Source organism: Vipera ursinii, assembly GCF_947247035.1.
Source record: "Vipera ursinii genome assembly, chromosome: 6".
In the NCBI taxonomy this organism is placed as follows: domain Eukaryota; kingdom Metazoa; phylum Chordata; class Lepidosauria; order Squamata; family Viperidae; genus Vipera; species Vipera ursinii.
Window position 1 is genome coordinate 43894848 of NC_139515.1, and position 20605 is coordinate 43915452.

Sequence of the window (20605 nt, forward strand, 5' to 3'; positions counted from 1 at the left end):
ACTTAAGAAATAATCCAAGCCAAACCCGAGATTCCAGACAAAAATATACACGCTGATAGGATGGCTGCTTTACTATAAACCTTGTGCGGTTGTTTCTAAATTAAACCCGATGAATACAGTGCGATGCAGGAAGTCTGCAACTGATCCCGTCCCCCACCGGTTTCAAACACGAACGGCAGCGCGTGGCAGGGCCCCTGAGGAAAAAAATTGCCCCCCCCCGCCTCCTCCGTATAAAGCCGCTTCTTCGTCGCGGCTGGGGGACGTCGGGCGACGGCGCGAACGTCTGCGGGGGACGCCACGTAGGCCGCTCGCGCACCTCAGCCAGGAAGTGGCTTCTGCCGCTGCATAAAAAAAGAAAGCAGCTACGAGCGCCTTAAGTTTGAAATGGCGGCGCGTGGCGTGAAATAATTTGGCCTCCACTTTCAGGAGGAAGCGGCTTCCTTTCGCCCACAGAGAAAGAGGCGCGTAAGGAAACGGGCGAGCGAGGACGAGCTCAAGGGAAGGAGTCGCAGAGCGGCTTGGGAGTTGGGCGGGAAGAGGGATTTATTTCTCCTCTCGATTCCCAGGAAGGCGCGTTCAGCTTGGAGGGATCGTTGGGAAAAAGCGGCGGGGGCGGCTTCGCTGTTCTGTCCCTGCTACCTTGTTGACTCAGCGCCTCTCTAGTCATGCTCGGACATGCCTGGCCGTTTGGTTTGGAGGAGTGAAGTCTAGACATGCCCGTAAACGAGGTCGCGAGGCCGCTATTTATGCTCGGCCCTTGCGAGGCAGTTGAGACTTGCGTAGCTACAGGGCCCCTTACGGTAAGTTGATCGAGGTGTTTCTTGGGGTTTTGCTGTCCTGTCGCCTTATGCAACGCCTCAGCTTACTTAGTTTTTTTTCTTTCTTTCCTCCCTAGCAGGCAAATGTGCAATACTAAAATGGCTTCTGCGACCGACCAGCCTGCGGCTGGCTCTGCTGTCCTTGGCCGCTCGGATCAAGAAGCCCTGGTAAGCGTGTAAGGCGATCTCGAGGTCCTTCCGAAGCGATTGCATTTTTCCAGAGGTCCCTGTTGAGCGGGACGATAGGAAGGGAGAGGGCGGATTGTTAGCATTGTTAGCTTGAAATTCAACGTTAAGAAAATGAAGATCATGGCATCCGGCCCTCTCAACTTCTGGCAAATAGATGGGGAAGAAATGGAGGTAGTGACAGATTTTATTTTCCTGGGCTCCAAGATCACTGCAGATGGGGACTGTAGCCAAGAAATTAAAAGACGCTTGCTCCTGGGGAGGAAAGCCATGGTAAATCTAGACAGCACACTAAAAAGCAGAGACATCACCCTGTCAACAAAAAGTGCATATAGTCAAGGCTGTGGTCTTCCCAGTTGCAATGTATGGCTGTGAAAGTTGGACCATAAGAAAGGCTGAGCGCCAAAGAATTGAGGCCTTTGAACTATGGTGCTGGAGAAGACTCCTGCAAGTCTCTTGGACTGCAAGGCGATCAAACCGGTCAGTCCTAGAGGAGATCAACCCTGACTGCTCTTTAGAAGGCCACATCCTGAAGTTGAAACTTAAATACTTTGGCCACCTAATGAGAAGGAAGGACTCACTGGAGAAGAGCCTAATGCTGGGAAAGGTTGAGGGCAATAGAAGAAGGGGACGACAGAGAATGAGGTGGCTGGATGGAGTCATTGAAGCAGTAGGTGTGAGTTTAAATGGACTCCAGAAGATGGTAGAGGACAAGAAGGCCTGGAGGAATGTTGTCCATAGGGTCGCGATGGGTCGGACACGACTTCACAGCTAACAACAAGTGCGCACTCCATGCTATGATGAGGGTTCTTTAATTTTTTGGGGGGAAAGGTGGTTAAACAAGTTAGATGGGTCACACGTTTTAAATTTTAAACACTGGTTTAGGAACTGCATTGAGTGATTCGGTCAACAGCCTGAGATCAGCAAATGACAGGTTGATATGGCCAATTTGGGAATGCTGATAGGTTTTTTTTAAAAATTGGAGAACTCTGACCCACTTCATTGTTCAGAATCTTTTGCAGTGTGTCTCGGTTTAGACATTCAGAAAAAAGTTAAGATTAGCTTGTATTAATTTGTTTGGAAAAAATCCATAGGACTTAAAAGAACATGCTTTTGTGTAATTATGCTTGAGATGATTATTTACATGAAGCCAGAGACCCAGTGAAAAAGCTATAAAGTGTGCTGGGAAATTCAGGCTAATAAGATTTCTTAGCATAAAGGTACAAGGTAGCATCACTTGAAAGGTTTAAAAATTACTAGGATGGAATTGGAATAGTTAAGTATTACTCTGTGTTTGAGATGGTAAGACATTTTTGAGGCAAAGTGAAGATCACTTAAAAATGTTATCATTTGGAGACTGGCTCAAGGTTGAAGAAGCTATGAGTGGGTATCCACTTTGTGGTGAACTGTAATTTTGCCTGGATATAAGAATATTATGCAAACCTCACCTACCTACTTGTCATTTGGTAGAGGGATGTTTTCAACTTCCCAGTTCAGGGCTGAAGAATGGCTGGCTAAAAGTCATGCAGACAGTTTCCATTCCTAAGGGAAAATTAAAACTTAGGTCACCTTTGTTAAAAAGAAAAAAAGTGGAATATGTACATTTGGAAGTATTCTGTTTGCATTGATCAGCTGCACTCAAAGCATTTTCAAAGAGTGGCAATATATAGTATCTGAGAAGCCCCAACATTCCTTTAGGCATGATCAGTTGGTTATTAAGGCCTATGTATGGATGTTTTTCATTTCATATGTTAAAAGCTATTCTGCTATTTACTTTTGGATATGTTATTGCACTGTCTTTTCAGCCCATCTCATGATAAGCAGAATATAAGATTTTAAATAAAATAGCATTCTCTGTTATTTGGGCATGATCTTGAGGAACCAAAAACACGCTCTAGGAAATTGCGCTTTTTTCCCTTCCGCTTTTAGATGCAACTCTGAGAGCCTTTTTGCGGTTGATCTCAAAAAGATTTGCTATTGAGCATATTAAAAACTTTAGAGCAAGGTTCGTTTTTGAAAAATTTCCCGTATTTTGAACAAGACAACTAAACAAACTGCAATCTTTATATTTTCAGATTAAACCCAAACCACTGTTTATGAAACTTCTACAGTTTGGTGGTGCAGAAAAGGATACTTTTACCATGAAGGAGGTAAATAGATTAATTGCAGTCAACATAGGAAGTGAAAATGAATAAGGTCAGCAATGGCAAACTTTTTAGAGACCGAGTGCCCAAACCACAACCCAAAACCCACTTATTTATTACAAAGTGCCAGGGGCGCATCAGCATTATGGTGCCCTCGGGGGGGGGCAGGGAGGAGCTTCTGAGTGCTGCCTCTGGCACACAAAAAATGGGCCACCGTGCTGCAAGGCACAGATACAAGGCGCTGCACCACGCAAGAATGGGGCAGGGCTAGTGAGTATCATGCAGGCACTAGCCCCGCCCCATTTGCAGCATGCGCATGCTCGTGGCCCTGTGCACGCACACATGTAAAATGCTTCCCCCTCCCTTTTCTTCCAGTCCACCAATCGACAATGGTTGGTGACTTCTGCTCTACCACCTCTACTTGAGCTTGCTAGTCAGCCGCTATGCCTCCTTTGTGCTGGGCAGGCTCCTGCTCTGGGCGGCAGTGGCAGCCTGATGGACCTGCTTCTGCTAGCAGTGGTGCACGTGCCAACAGAGAGGGCTCTGAGTGCCGCCTCTGGCACACGTGCCAAAGGTTCGCCACCACTGAACTAGGTGTTTATTTCTTATACACTGAACAACATGCCAAGTTACAATAATGTGACTGAAGAGTGAAGAATACCGCACAGCTGAGAGGGTGGGTTATGATTTTATCTTAGCCTTATATTGTGAGAGCAAAGGCAAGACCCATATTCTGTTTTCCAAACTTACCTATTTTCAAAGAATTATTTTCTACGTTCAGTGAATATTTCTAATTTCATTTTTTTAAAATGACCTTATTAGATTTTAAAATAAATAGAAACTAACAAAAAGTAATATTTAAGCTAAAAAATGAAAAAGCAAAATCCTTTTTTCCCCTATACTTTTGATTTTGCTTTCTTTTTCATTCTTCATTCTTTATAAATACAAAGAAATGACCTCCACCTTTTCCTTTACAACAGATATAAGTATTGATTTACATTAAACACTTACTCTACATTTACAACATTAACTTTCATTTTTTTATCTACTTTTATTTCTAATCATCAATTAGGTGCTTTTATAACTTTGAACAGTCACTAAATGAACTGTTCTAAGTCAAGGATTATCTGTACTTCACTCCCTCTAGTGTCTTTAAAGCTGTAATTACAGGCATGTCTCAGTGAAATATACAATCTACTCAAATTACTGTGGCTTTTTTTATAAATCCAGTCAACAATTAAGCATATTAAGACAAAGCAAAAAGCATTCCCATGGAAGAACTGTCAATACAACTGAGATTTTTACAATGCAAATTCTTGAAAAATATTTTTTTAAAAGTAATGTTCCGCTTCTTCTGTTAATACTTTTCTTATATAATCCCTATTATTTGGCTTAAATACCAATATATTTTTGAGTTTATACTTCTTCTAAGTTTATAGTCACAAACATACTTATCTGTTACAAAAGAAAATCTCTCTTAAATTGAAGAATAATATCGCAAATGCGATTAAGAAATGAGGATTGGCAGGTCAAAGTGTCCATAGGCTACATCATACTCAACTTGTGAAACAACCGCAAAAACCTCCATCTTTGTGGTTAACCCATAGGGAATGGCCCTCTGAAGATCAGGTAGGTTAATTTCACACTTCCTCCTTCATCCAAAGGAAGTTCAGCATCCAGCAATGGTAGCTGGGTTCCAATCAAGCTGTGTTGTTGTCCTCACACTTCATAGCACCTTTAGTCATCACTGGAATATTTCCAACTTCAGAAGGGCACCATAACAGCATTATAGCTGAGACGTTATTGGGAATTACCTTTAATAAATGTAATTGTCCTGTGAGCAAAATGCAGTACAAATTCTACTTTCTAAATTTTGTGTTACAAAACTGTTCAATGCTTGCTGTTGTAGATTCTGTTCTACCTTGGTCAATATATTATGTCTAAACGTCTGTATGATGAAAAGCAACAGCATATTGTCCACTGTGCAAATGACCTTCTGGGCGATCTGTTTGGAGTACAGAGTTTTTCTATAAAGGAACACAGGTAAACAAAAAAAAAAACGTAGCTTGCTTTGTTGGCATGAATTTATGTGTTAGAAATACATCAGTTCAGATTGTTTGCATGATTATAGTGAATTTATTTTTAATGTAGACATCTGATGTAACTGTTTATAGTTCTGCATTATATTTCCTTAGTAGCTGTAATAAATATACTGTAAAATAAAGTACTGTCTACAAGAAAATCATCCAAATTTTGGTAATATTTATTTACTGCATTTATATTGTGAGAGCTCACAATAGATTATTGGGGGCAGTGGATAGGAGTTTCTTCTAGATTTTTAAAAAAGTACTATAGCCAGTGTGATACAGTGCTTAAGGTGCTGGGCTGGGACTGAGGATACAGCTTCTAGTCATCGTTTAGCTTTGGAAACCCTAGATGACTTTGGACCAAGACTGAAGATAGGCTGGAATCTGGATCCTAGCAGCTAACCCAGAAGCTTAAATGTATATCATATGGCTGGATCTGAATGTAGCCTTCATACGGCCATTTAGAACCCATGCTTGAAAAAGCAGCCAGATATGCTATTTCAACCAACACTTCTAGCTTCAGATGGTTAATAAGTGTCAGCTAGGTTCTTAGTTGGTATAAGTAAATGGTATCAAAATAAATGCAGATTCAATTCCAATCCTGCCTAATTCTAGTCATACTTTAGGCATACCGGTAATTGTACAGCTGCGCAATGTTGGACTAATCACCTTCAGCCTAGGAACAGGAGAAGGGCAAACCACTTCCAAAAACGTTGCCAAGAAAACTGCAGGGACTTGTCCAGGCGGTTGTCAGAACTCAGAGATATTAAAAAAAGGCTCGGGAAGGAGGAGACTCATATGATACCTATACTGAAAGATCACTCTGCTTTTAGCAGCCATTTTCAGTTTACGGTTTCTTTCCCAGAAGCTTCTGAATACATACAAACTTTTTTCATCAGTGTTTTTGTTCACTGTTCTTTATATCTAAAACTAAGATATTGTTTTATCTATTAAAAGGCAATTATATTTGATGATTTCCAAAAACCTGGTAACGGCCACCCAGCAAGGTAAGTTATTTTTTTTTTAAGTAAGCTTCCACTTAAACAATTGATGGACAGAAGGCTAGGTACAAATAAAAAACCCACTGAACTGTTGCATGGTTAACATTTTGAAAAGAGAATAGATCCTGAAAAGCAATTATATAAATATTTGTTTAATTCTTTTCTAACTCTATTAGCCAACATTTATTACTGAATTTTAAGGAAGTCATATTCCTAATTGTTTCTACAATTATAAAGTAATAACTAGATTATTTTGTAAATGTGTATCTGAATTGCCAGCTTTCTTCTTTTGTGACTTCCAGTATGTATTTCTTTTGAAGATTCTAATAACATAGCTGTGAATCCATCCAGATGCCAGCTAGAAAATGAAAACATTCTAAAGGTGATCACTGATTTATATTTCGTTCATTCATTTATTAAATTTATTTGCCACCCATCTCACCACAAAGTGACTCTGGGCGGCTTACAAAGTTAAAACCAATAAAACAGTACAAATGTTAAGTATAGCAATAAAATTATACATTATGATAAAAATATGGGGAGGGAAGTAAGAAGATGTGCTGGTGGTGAGGTGGGATCTGCTATTAATCTACCAACTATCACTACTGTAGCATTCCCCCATTGGGGTCCCAAGCCATCTGGCAGAACCAGTTTTCAGGCCCTTATGGAAGGTCAGGAGGGAGCAGCGTTGGTGGCCTAGAAGTGAAGATGCACTTGCCCCCACTCAGAAGGTTGAAAGTTCAATGTTAGGCATTCGCAGAGGTTTCTCTATAAGGGTACAAAGAGAAAATTATCTGCTGTGAACTCCATGTAGATGTCAGCCAAGGCATCCGGCCAGTAAACGCTCAGCTCCATTTAGTCGTCTCGATTCCAACTCGAATAAAGGAATTAAAGGGACATAAAGAAAAAGAAAGGTCAGGAGGGTGGGACCAGATCTCGCCCTAGGGGTCAGATGTTCCAGAGGGCAGGAGCCACAGGAGAGAAAGTTCTTCTGGATCTCACCAGCCAAAATTCCTTGACTGACTGGATCTGCAGCGTGCCACCTCTCGAGGTGCAAATGGGGCAGGCCTGTCCCATTGGGTTGAGATGATTCCTCAGTAATATATATATAGTGTATTCCTCTTTATTTTTTCACATGTAAATCTGAAATAGTTACTTAATATATTATTAAACAGGAAACAATACAAGAAGCCGCTGAAGCAACTACTTCCCGAAGAACAAGATCCAGTGAAACAGGTATATAAGTCTGTTATGTTTTGTTTCAGTCCTTAGAGTCATTTGAATATTCAAAGTTAATCATTGACTAGTAATACAGTTGTGTACATTGTGTGGAAATAGAGTTGTTTATTGGTTGGCTGACCTCTGATTGAAGCTGTTGGCTTCAAATTTAACACTAGATGTTTAACTTGTCTGACTAACACAGCATGTTGTGGAGATATGGCTAAGTGAAAGATATACAGCTTTGTTTATTTGACTGTATCCAGAATATTACTTATCCTATAGATCAATTTACTTCACACTGTTCCAACTGGTTTAGTAAAAAGCAAATTGTACTAGAAACATTTTAAATCTAGTTAAAAACATAGTGAGATATAGTACAATATAGTATAATTTGTCATACCATTACTATTGTCAAGTAGAAGCTTTTTGTAATCTTTATAAAATAATGCTGAATTTTAAAAAAAAAACATTTAGGAATGCTTCTAAAGATAGCAATCCAGTGAACAATTTTCCATTATAATTTAGGAAATACATTGAAAATATGTAACTTTTTTTACATTGGGATGTCAATAGATGTCTTAATGAGCTGTTAGTTTTATGCTAGCATTTTAGATAGTACTGGTGATTTTCTTTCAGAATATGGAAAGAAGATTCTGTCTTCAGAATGGTAGAAATAAGACATAGCAATAACCTACACTTTCTGAAGTTTAGGAATTGCATAGCAGAGTTTGTTCATTCAATTCTTTTCTTACACAAAATCAGAGATTTGGTAATTTGCTTAAGAAGAGTTTTTTTTTCCAACAGAAGAAAGTGCTTCAGAAGATATAAATTATGAAAGACAAAGAAAAAGGCAGAAATCTGATAGTATTTCTCTTACGTTTGATGAAAGTCTTAAATGGTGTGTAGTACATTGTGAGCAAAGCAGCAGCAGCAGCTCAATCAATTCCTTGCCAAGTCCAGTAAGTAGATACTAGTTTGAATTTTTAAACAAGAAACTTAACTATGTTAAATCTGTACCCCTGAAAGTAAGTAATAATAGCATGAGAAAATGCATTTTAACCTGACATGTCAAAAAGAAGAAAACTTGTTAGTAAACATACTAATTTTTATCTGTAAAGTTTCTTCATCATAAATAGGGTATTAAATTAACATCCATATTCTAAGACAGTAAATGGCTGGGAAAAAATTTCATGAAGCGAGAGGCTAAAAGGCCTCTTAGGAAATATTAGAAACAATTAGCTGTCATGTATAGCACTGTATAGAAAAGGAAAAAAATTCCCTTTTGATATTTATTATATTTTTACCCCAGTTCTGTTGCATTGGAATACACCCACCCAAAAGGTAACAGAATTGGAAGGGAATTTGGAGGTCTTCTAGTCTAATCCTCTGCTCAAGCAGAAAACCTTATACCATTTCAGACAAATGGTTGTCCAATCTCTTCTTAAAAACTTCCAGTGTTGGAGCATTCACAACTTCCAGAGGCAGATTGTTCCACTGATTAATTGTTCTGTCAAGAAATTTCTCCTTAGTTCAGGCATGTCAAACTCACGAAGTCACGTGACGTGCAATGTATCGGGACGGTTTTGCCATTGCTGGCAATGGGGTGGGCGTGGCTTCCACGTGACGCAGCCAGCCCGCGGGCTGGCAGTTTAATACCCCTGCCTTAGTTCTAGGTTGGTTCTCTCTTTGATTAGTTTCCATCCATTGCTTCTGGTTCTGCCTTCAGGTGGTTTGGAGAATAGGTTGACCCTCTCTTCTTTCTGACAGCCCCTTAGATATTGGAACACTGCTGTCATGTCACCCCTACTTCTTTTCATTAAACTAGACATAACCCAATTCCTGAAATCATTCTTCATATGCTTTAGCCTCTAATCCCCTAATCATCTTTGTTGCTCTTCTCTGCACTCTTTCTGGAGTCTCAACATCTTTTTTACATCATGGTGACCAAAACGGGATGCAGTATTCCTAGTATGGTCTTACCAAAGCATTATAAAGTGGTGGTAATACTTCACGTGATCTTGATTCTGTCCCTCTGTTAATACAGCCTAGGATAGCATTGACTTTTTTTGCAGCTCCAACACACTGCTAGCTTATATTTAAGTGATTGTCCATTAGGACTACAAAGATCCTTCTAACTAACAGTTACTATTATTGAGATAATCATTTTGATGTGTATGTACCATGACTGTTAGCTTTCATAGTTTGCACCCTCTTTTTGTGGATTAATTTACATAATTTGTAGGATGGAATTACCACTGTGAAATTTGTTGTTAGTCGTCTGAGTTGCATATTTAAAGATGCTGTTTTTTGTCCACCTCCACCAACTATATGTTTTCAAACTTAAATACTCTTGTCCTACCTGTCTTTACCTGTGCTGTTTCTTAGGGCCTTCAGGAATTTTAACTCCAATGTATTCTTAGCTAGTATTATACTATTACATCTAAAGCCTTTTTGTAAATGCATTCACATTAGCTGTTTGTTCTGCTTAAATAAGCCAGTGATTTGTTAAATTGTAAAATAGAGGAAGCTTTTATTAAAATGTGATTTTGAATTTTCAGGGTGGTTAATAGCATTTCAGGGTTAACTGGCATTTTCTGCAACATTTGGTTTGACAAAGCATAATGCAATAGTGAAGCAGGAATATTCAGTGATATCAGAACTTGCCTCTACAAGCTGGAAACTAGCACAGTAAAATATAATTCTGCTAAACAATTTCTTTAGACTTGTGTAGCACAACACCTGCTAAAATGCTAAATATTCCACATAGAACCAGGGTAGGGCAATTCCTAAAACTGTATGACAACTGATGCTTTATGATCATTGTTGTTTAAACATGGCTTGTCTCTTCAGTTCATACCCATGACATTTCAAGAATGTTCTTTCTTTAAAAAGATGAATGTTTACTTTTTAACTATGGAAGTAGCCTTTTTTTTAAAGAAAGAAAATACTTATTTCCCATAGCAATGCCCCTACAGTTCAGGCAATATGTGTTCTTCATTGTAGGAGCTACAGGTAATGCTCAACGTAGGGCCATAATTGGGACCTGAACTAATTGGGAATGCTAAACTGATGTGGTCATTAAGTGAGTCATGCCTAATTTTACAACCTTTTTTGCCATGATTGTTGAGCAGATCACATGGTTGTTAAGCGAATCTGGCCTCCCCCATTGACTTTGATTGTTGAAAGCCCCCTGAGAAGATTGCAGATGGTGATCGTGTAACTCAGGGACACTGCAACTATTATAAATAGATGCTGCTGGTTGTTAAATATCTGGTTTTTGATCATGTGACCATGGGGATACTACAGCATTTGTAAGTCACAGGCCAGTTTTTTCAATGCTGTCCTAACTTTGAAAAGTTGTTAAATGAATGGTTGTAAAATGATGGGTTCCTGTACTTTGATTAAAAGTAAATATAATTACGGTAACTACTTTCCTAGAATGTTACTAGATGTTTTTATCCTATTAGCACAGTTTTCATCCCATATATGCATTACAATTATAGGGACCTCATCTCTTAAATTTCATTACTATTCTAATCAGAAACATTCTCTCTCTCTCTCTAGGATCATGCCAGTTTAAGTGAAAACTCGGACTGGTTAGATGAAGATTCTGTTTCAGATCAGTTCAGTGTAGAGTTTGAAGTTGAATCTATCTACTCAGAAGACTATAGTCCTAATGAAGAAGGATTTGAACTAACAGATGAGGATGATGAAGTATGTATATTTGAACCAAAATCAGATGGAATGTTGTTTGAGAAATGTAACTTCATATAGGTACACTTAAAATTGGACATTACTGAGTGAACTATCAATCTCTGAAAATCTAGAAGTACATTTTCATAAAAAGTATTCAGAATCTTTCAGAAGTTCTGCTTATCTTTGCTACTTACTATTATATTTCTTGGCCCAGTCTTGCCGTTTCAACTTATGTGTCTTGTTCAGTGGTGGTCGGGTTTCAGCCTTCTTTACCTTGGCCATGTCTCTGAGCACTGAACACCTTGTCCTTCTGGGCACTCCAGATAGGTTGCAGTCCTAGAATATGACACACTGGAGGGTAATGGGTTCCTGGTAGCTCCACATTTGATTCTTCTCAAATCTTTGGCAGTTAATGTGTGTCTTTTTTTCTCTACATGTTTCTTGGTGACCCTGTTGACTATTTTCAACAAAACGTTTGATGGGTCTGTCATGGTTCACACCCCAATATCTTAATAATTTCAAGAGTGCTGCATCCCTCTGAAAGACTTTACAATTTTTGACTTTTCAGAGTCAATTAAATCTTTTTTTGGCCCATTTGCCTGAGGAAAACAAGCTGCCTAATAATTATGCACACCTTGATAGAGGGTGTTGATCTCCTTAGGCCACACCCTCCCTCATTACAGAAATACACATCACCTGATATGCTTATATCCTCTAAGCCAGACATGTCAAACTCGCGATGTCACATGACGTTGCATAACGTATCGGGACAGTTTTGCCATTGCCGGCAATGGGGTGGGGGTGGCTTCTGGATGACGCGTCCAGCCCGCGGGCCAGCAGTTTTAACACCCCTGCTCTAAGCATTCAAGTCTATACAGCTTGGAGATAGAAAATACACATGAAAACGATGATATGGTCGAAATACTCACTTGCCTAATAATTGCGCAGTGTAAATAAAAGGAAGTCTGAATGAAGAAATAAATTTTGATGCTGGGAGAAAATGCTTCTACCTAAATGGCATATTCTATTATTCTATTTTGAAAATCAATAAAGGAGAATATTTTTAGCTCAGGGTCGAAATGAGGGGTCCTTGGTGCCCTCTGAGCTTGCATGTTTTCTTGCAGATGTTTCATTAGCCAAATTATTAGATAACATAATCAGTGCTTTGGGGCCTGCCATTATGCTGGAAGGAGGGTATTTGCTTTAGCTTGGGATAACTTTTGCTTTCTGCTTTCCTTCTTCTATCTCTATCCACTTGAGAAAGGAATGTGTCTCCCTTATCAGGGAGATGGTTACAGAGAAACAAAAGCTGAAGAAGACCTTGAGATGTGCACCAACTGTGCCAGTTACCCGTTAATTTTGCCACCAGTGGATTGGCTGGATTTCAAATGGACATTATGACTTTGATGGGAGGAGGGATATTGCTAGTTTAATTGTATCTTGCCTTGACTTCCCTACTGTCACTCATTCTTGTTCTCGAAGATAATTGCTCATAAGATTTTATTGATTTTAAAATTAAATATTGAGTCATTTGACTTGGGACGGGGAAATTACTGTATTTTCTTCTCAAATAGTAAAATAATTGTTTACGAAATTTATTTTCATTGATGAAAGAGAATTAAACCTTCACAAATTAACTTTAATCTAGAGTTATAAAATGTATTTTGTGTGGATTTTAATTAACCCTAATTTAAAAATCATTTTCATCAGGTATATCAAGTAACTATATATCAGACCGAAGATAGTGATATAGATTCATTTGACGAAGACCCTGAAATTTCACTAGCAGTAAGTAAAATGTTGGTTTGAGACTAATTGCACTTTTGAATTTGCAACATATTCCTTAATTTATTCCAGATGACCCGTCTGTCTATAAACAAATACATATATAATTAATATATACATTAAAAACTCGAAGAGGTTAAAAGCATGTTGTTTTCAGCTTTAATTTAGAGTGGTATTTCAGTGAATTGGAGAGTTATAATCTATTTTCAGGTGCCAATTATAGTTGTATATTTTTCTCTAAAATACTAATATAACAACTAATTAGAAAAATATATTTCATAAATCTTTTAAAAATTATTTTGCTATATATAGGGTAATATGAGTTCACTTTAGGAAAGAATGTATATTGGTCCCTTTCCCCAAACCATTACATGTGGAATGATGATCATTTCCCTAATTATAGATTGGGTATATCACCAAATCAATTGCAGGATATCAAGTATCTTGGACAGCAGAGTGCATTACAATAAATATGGCACCAAGTCTGAAATTCTGTCAGGATCCTCTTCTGAAATTCTCTTGGTGAAAATGTATTAATTTTAAATTACTTTTCTTAAAGCATAACTGTTCTGTCACTAAAACCAAAGTGCTGTGAATAGCTATACCACGAAGTATATTGAGTAGTCCAGAACCTGGCCAGTTACAATACTTTTAACATGAAATTTTACTCCAGTCATGGACATTTTTTTTAAATTCCATTTATATCCCGCCCTTCTCCGAAGACTCAGGGCAGCTTACAAGCTTAGCAGTAGCCTTCATTCTATGTATATGCCTGCTTATTAGGGCTTTCACACACACCCCAGCGGCATTATTACATTATTACAAAGTCAGCTTATTGCCCCCAACAATCTGGGTCCTTTCAGAATATATTTACCTCATATCTTATCAGAGGCCAAAGCTTCTGACTCAGGACTTCTAGTCAATTGCTATTTATATGCAAGCTTCAATCTGTCAGAAAGATAGAAGTAGTACATATAGTTCTCCACTTACAACAGTTCATTTAATGACTGTTCAAAGTTATAACGGCACTGAAAAAAGTGACTTATGGCCGTTTTTCACATTTACAACCGTTGTAGCATCCTCATGGTCACATAATCAAAATTCAGATGCTTGGCGACTGATTCATATTTATGACCATTGCAGTGTCCCAGGGTCATGTGATTCCCCCTTTGTGATCTTCTGAAAAGCAAAGTCAGTGGGGAAGCCGGATTCCTTTAAAAACCGTGTTATTAACAAATGCAAGGATTATTTAACAATTGTGGCAAGAAAAGTCATAAAATGGAACAAACTCACTGAATAAATGTTTCACTTAGCAACATAAATTTTGGGCTCATTTGTGGTCATATTATATATATATTGTCCGGTGTGACTACTGCCTGTTCGATAGCCTTCAAGATAGGCTGAAAACAGGAAATAAAGATTTGCCCCATGTTTGGGGCCTAGCAAGGTAATCTAAATAGTTAACATTTGAAACATATCTTCCCTTGCAGAAAAAAAAAAGCTAACAGAGCGAGAGAGACCTTGTGGCTTAGAGGCAAATAACACTGCCTCATATGCAATCAGCCCTGGTTCGAATCTCAGAAGGGTATGGCTGGCTGAGGACGACTAAGGAGTCAGAAATGCATCCCAGTTTCCCTTTAATTCTTTGTTAGTAATTTACACAAATATATGAATTGTCCGGTGTGACTACTGCCTGTTCGATAGCCTTCAAGATAGGCTGAAAACAGGAAATAAAGATTTGCCCCATGTTTGGGGCCTAGCAAGGTAATCTAAATAGTTAACATTTGAAACATATCTTCCCTTGCAGAAAAAAAAAAAGCTAACAGAGCGAGAGAGACCTTGTGGCTTAGAGGCAAATAACACTGCCTCATATGCAATCAGCCCTGGTTCGAATCTCAGAAGGGTATGGCTGGCTGAGGACGACTAAGGAGTCAGAAATGCATCCCAGTTTCCCTTTAATTCTTTGTTAGTAATTTACACAAATATATGAATTGTCCGGTGTGACTACTGCCTGTTCGATAGCCTTCAAGATAGGCTGAAAACAGGAAATAAAGATTTGCCCCATGTTTGGGGCCTAGCAAGGTAATCTAAATAGTTAACATTTGAAACATATATATATATATATATATATATATATATATATATATATATATATATATATATATATATATATATATATATATATATATATATATATATATATATGAGAAAGCATCCAACACTAGTAGCTCTTCAACATATTTCTAGATTACCATGCATAGTGCCCTTGCTTTCACTTTATATGTATATTTTGTACAAATAAGGATTGCAATGATCAGAAATGTGAGTTTATAAGTTTTGGCCACAAATATGGTCCCTTCTGAAAACTTTTACAGCCCATCATGTGCACAAAAAATTATAGTTTATCTTTTATTTTGATAAAGCATTTTCACTAACATAAATTTATTTCTTATCTAATTCATCAAAGGATTATTGGAAGTGCGCAAAGTGCAATGAAATGAACCCACCTCTTCCATCCCATTGCCCAAGATGCTGGACTCTTCGAAAGGATTGGCTTCCTGATAAAAAGACTGAGATCGCCAAGAAGAGCAAATTTCTAAATCCCTCACCATTAGATCCTGAGGAAGGCTTTGATGTTCCTGACTGTAAGAAAGGAAAAATGAATGAGGGTAAAGAAGAAGAAGAAGAGAGTGCAGAAGAAAGCCCTGAATCTCAGGAAAGTGAGGCATATTCACAACCATCTACATCTAGCAGTATGTTTTGTAGTAGCCAAGAAGACTATAAAGAATCTGAGAAAGAAGACATTGAAGACAAAGAAGAAAGACTGGAAGCCGAGCAGCCTCTCTCCAGCGTAGAGCCTTGTGTCATATGTCAAACACGACCTAAAAATGGTTGCATAGTACATGGAAAGACAGGACACTTAATGTTATGTTTTGTATGTGCAAAAAAGCTGAAAAAAAGGAACAAGCCTTGCCCAGTTTGCAGGCAGCCTATTGACATGATATTGCTAACTTATTTTTGCTAGCTGCAGTGCAAACCAACGGTTTCTACATGTAGAAGAACACAGAATGCAGTTTTGAATGCTTACACAAATATATTTATTTTCCAAAAGATAGAAACTTTTAAATATTGCACTGCAACTGACAGTGTGATCAGAACATTCTCCAGTTTAGTTTTGAAATTTGCCAAAACAGCAAGCACACGTATACGTGATGAAGATTGATAATTCAGAGCTTATTCTTTATATCTAATATAAAGGAATCTTAATATTCTTGTAAGGACCACAGAAATAAAGTATATATTCTGTTCTAAATCTGAAAACTGATTTACCTAAGCTGATCCAAATACTGTAGGCCAAGTTATGTGTGATATAGAACTTCAAATTACCCCTTTCCAAACAAACAGATACAATGGAAGGTGCTTAATAATGATTGAAGCAATCCTAGATGCTTTCCAGGTTCTCTCTTGTCTAATATTTTTATTGTATCTAAGTGGTTATTGGCTAGCAAACTAAGATTGTCTCAAAAAGAGCCTAAAGCTCATGTTGGAAAAACTAGTTCTGGCAGATTCCTTAATGCTGATTAAAACAAGAGGCAGACACTTGTTTTGGACCTGGACAAGCTTACAGTCTGTTCCCAATGTGAAAGCTCTACCTTTGCCTCGGTGAACCCAGTGAAGTTTTGATGGTCTATTCAAGTTGCATTCTTTAGGCCTATACTTCTTTGGTGAAATTTAAAAGGATCACTTACATTTGTGCTTTGATCAAGTATTATGGCAAGAATTCTGTTAAAAAAGTTTTTAGAACTAATTCTGAAAGTCACTGAAATAAGATGTAGCATTCCAAGTGCTTACTGTAATACACTCACAGCAAGCAAATAATGTACAATGAGTGGAGTTGCGACCTGTGGTTTACCAATAAATGTTACCAATAAGCAATCAATCTTTGCTTTTGCTTATCTTCCATATTTTATTCTTATGTCGTAATTCAGTTCACAGCAATAATATGTTTCCAGTCTTTCTTTGGTAGTGGGGAGAGGCAACAATAAGGTAAAGGTTCCCCTGCACATGCGTGCTAGTCGTTTGCAACTCTAGGGGCTGGTGCTCATCTCCGTTTCAAAGCCGAAGAGCCAGCGCTTGTCCGAGGACGTCTCCGTGGTCATGTGGCCGGCATGACTAGACACCAAAGGCGCATGGAACGCTGTTACCTTCCCACCATAGTGGTCCCTATTTTTCTACTCGCATTTTTTATGTGCTTTCGAACTGCAAGGTTGGCAGAAGCTGGGACGAGTAACACTTGGGATTCGACCCGCCAAACTGCTGACCTGATCGACAAGCTCAGCATCCTAACCCACTGAGCAACAATATGTAATGTTAATTCTTTCCCTCCAAATGTACAATCTAAAGATTGTAGATGGTGAACTATTTACTTGGAAGCCTTATTTTCTAAAAGGAGATCTGACAAAGAAGAGCATAATATGTTGTATTCCTTGGGTATGTGTGTGTATGCATATAAAATAGTATTTCCCCATTTGTATTAATTTTGGAGCAAAACTGCATTAGTACTGCACTTTTGGAATGTAAAAATAGTTTGTCACAGAAATATTTCCCCTAATTTAGAGTTGTAAAATGTGATTCCAAGGAGAGACTAGGAAAGGTAAAAGCAACAGATCATGCTTTTTTATACAGCACCGTATCCAACAGCATTTGTTATAGATGCTTAATAGGTACTAATAAAATAATTTCATTGGCTCAGGTTGCTCAGAGTAGGTCCCATGTGCGTACAGATGCCCTAAACAGTGGAAAAAACTTCATGCATTCGTTGCATTCGTCTTCATTAAAGAGAAAAGACTGACCACGCAAAGCATGCCATTGATCTCTTTTGACTTCTCACTTTTATCCATAAAAGCCAGTTGTGTTAGAAGTTCCATTTTAAGTGAAGATGTTTCATTAAAATGCAGTTGTTAATTCAAAGGCTTTATTATCCAGAATATCTCATTGCTTTAAAATCTTCTATAGTTGAGTACATACAACTGTTAAAAAGCAAATATAAAAAATACACATTTTCATATGACTATATATACAAAAATTAGAAAGTTAATACTAAGCACTGTAATAGTAAATTTACTAATACTGTTTGAGTAAAGTGGTTTCAATGGGCATGGAACAGGCTTTTTTGAGGTAGATCCCATTGAGAAAATAAAGTCAAATTCATAGGCACTTAGTTTTTCTGCACCATTTGGTAAAACCACTTCCTGTTGTAATGACATAAATCCAGGGAGGGTTGCCTGAAAAAGAAATTTAAATCTGTCAGTATGATGATGTTTGCTATTTTTATTTTCAGAGTGTAACTTGAAGTTCTATATCAATGAATTCTTTGCTCCATGTGCAGAATGCTCATTTCATATCCTAAAGTCTGAAACACAAGTTACTTCAAATCCCACAGATTAATACAGTTCAGGGGCCTGGGACAGAATATACAAAATACAAAAGTATTTTGGATAAGAGCTGGATAAGTATTGTACTTACATTGAGAGTGTAGACTCCAGGCAAGAGGAGAAGGTAATATTCTCCATTTTTATTGGTTTTGTAAGGACATATGTGCCTCCTTCCTTGAACTTCCACTATCACATTTGCAATGGGTTTGTTATTTTGATTCAGAACACGACCTTTTACACCTATAAGGAGGAAAGAAGAAAGGGTGGTGTTTTTATTTTTTTTCAGCCTGTAATTGAGAATTTCCTTTGCTACAGATGATCACAATTCAGTGATGATTCTTTGCAGGCACAACTGTGACTAAAGGGCAAGTTGGAATTTCTTGGCTATAGCTGCACAACAGAACAAGCCTAAATCATCAATGCATAACACACAAATATATGCTCCAAAGTAGACAGAGTTAATACAAATATTATTTCTCTGTGGTGGTGCTAATTTTATTGAACTCCCTGTCCCTGAAATCTCCTTGTTAGGCTTCAGGAAAATTATTACAAACAGGATTGTTTTAGAGGGCCTTTGATTAATACACTAGATATTGTATTTATATTTATTGCTCTTCTGTAAGTCATTTTGAGGGACGCGGTGGCTCAGTGGGTTAGGACGCTGAGCTTGTCGATCGGAAGGTTGGCAGTTTGGCGGGTCGAATCCCGAGTGCCACGTAGCAGAGTGAGCGCCTGTTACTCGTCCCAGCTTCTGCCAACCTAGCAGTTCGAAAGCACATAAAAATGCAAGTAGAAAAATAGGGACCACTCCGGTGGGAAGGTAACAGTGTTCTGTGCACCTTTGGCGTCTAGTCATGCCGGCCACATGACCACGGAGATGTCCTCGGACAAGCACTGGCTCTTCGGCTTTGAAACGGAGATGAGCACCGGCCCCTAGAGTCGGAAACGACTAGCACGCATGTGCGGGGGAACCTTTACCTTTACCTTTAAGTCATTTTATGATTTAATACATGATTTTATTTTAGGGAACTACACATTTTACTGTTAGGTGGTTTGAAATTGTACTATACATGTTTTCATTATGATGATGGTAACCCACTAAGAGTCTCTGGAAAAAACATGAATGAATGGATAAAGGAGTACACAGGGTGACCTGAGTGATACTATCTCTGCCCTCTGATGATGTCTGGAGGTTGCAGGAATTTGGATGGGGGAACAACAGATTTTGACTTAACCTTGACGAGATCAAGTGGCTTTGGGTGCATCAACCCTCAAGATCTCAGTGTCTGTCAACCTTAGTTCTGGATGCAGTTGCACATCTCTATTCCGATCCAGTTTGCAAACTAGGGATTCTCCTGGACTCATGTCTTCTCAAAGAGCAGGTGGTGGACATGACTAGGAGAGCTTTTGCATAGTTCCAGCTTGTGCACAAGCTGTGACCTTTCCTAGATTATGACTCCCAGTGCTCATCTGGACTACTATTCATTCTACATGGGGCTACCCTTGAACTCCATTTGGAAGCTTCAACTGGTGCAAAGTGCAGTAGTGAGACCAGTCTTGAGAGCCCTTAGGATGGCCCTGCTCTCTGCTCCATGAACTTCACTGGCTACTGGTCTGCTTCCAAGTACAGTTCAAGGTGGTGTTATGACCTTTAAAGCCCTTAATGGCATAGGCCCAGGCCACCTGATGAACACCTCATTCCACTAGAGAAGCTCCTCCTACTTATGGTGGTAAACAGGGCCTACTTTGGATCCCATCGGTCAAAGAACTGTCTGTCAGCACATATACATTAAAATGAAGTGAGCATGTAGAATGAATAAACAATAAGTAGACAATACCAATGGACATTTTGAAAAGAGAAACATACTTCATGTTCATGTGTGAACTATAATTTGTAGTTGTAAATGTACTTTTATTATTCAGTCATTCAGCCACTTCTGACTCTTTGTGATTATATGGATATTATTTTGCCAGGATGGTTTGTCAATAGTGCTGGTCATCAATTTACAATTGCTCACTTAACAATGGTTCCAATTTATGACAGCTTTGGAAAAAGTGACTTCTACCTGTCCTCGAAGTTACAAGAGTGCCAGAACCGCAGTGGTTATATGATCACAATTCAGAAGTTTGGCAACTGGCTCACATTTTACAACGTTGTAATCTTCCCAGCCAGTTTCTGACAAGCAATGTTAATTGGGGAAACTGGACTTGCTTAACAATATTGCCAGTGAC

The 20605-nt window shown here is 38.4% G+C and overlaps 2 protein-coding genes across 6 annotated transcripts in view; one reads left to right on the top strand and one right to left on the bottom strand.

The window, feature by feature from the left end:
- The first annotated feature begins 266 nt into the window (after window positions 1–266).
- Window positions 267–16872, top strand: MDM2 (MDM2 proto-oncogene). Of its 5 annotated transcripts, none has more exons than XM_083365559.1 (12): window positions 267–465; window positions 571–800; window positions 896–986; window positions 3080–3154; window positions 5058–5191; window positions 6193–6242; window positions 6539–6618; window positions 7412–7472; window positions 8262–8416; window positions 11022–11171; window positions 12864–12941; window positions 15406–16872. In XM_083365559.1, exons 3-12 carry the CDS (start codon window positions 903–905, stop codon window positions 15961–15963), a joined length of 1425 nt encoding a protein of 474 aa, XP_083221685.1. In that variant the 5' UTR covers window positions 267–465; window positions 571–800; window positions 896–902; the 3' UTR covers window positions 15964–16872. The 5 variants fall into 5 exon arrangements, with proteins under 5 accessions (XP_083221685.1, XP_083221686.1, XP_083221684.1 ...); XM_083365560.1 differs by having other exon boundaries at window positions 280–465; window positions 664–800; XM_083365558.1 differs by having other exon boundaries at window positions 280–800.
- An 831-nt stretch (window positions 16873–17703) lies between these two features.
- Window positions 17704–20605, bottom strand: part of CPM (carboxypeptidase M) — a 57923-nt gene continuing 55021 nt past the window's right edge. The window contains exons 8-9 of the mRNA XM_083365593.1: window positions 18465–18613; window positions 17704–18223 (exon numbers count right to left, since the gene is read on the bottom strand). Of these exons, the coding sequence (XP_083221719.1) occupies window positions 18002–18223; window positions 18465–18613 (371 nt within the window). The 3' untranslated portion in view covers window positions 17704–18001. The remainder of the gene's footprint in view (window positions 18224–18464; window positions 18614–20605) is intronic.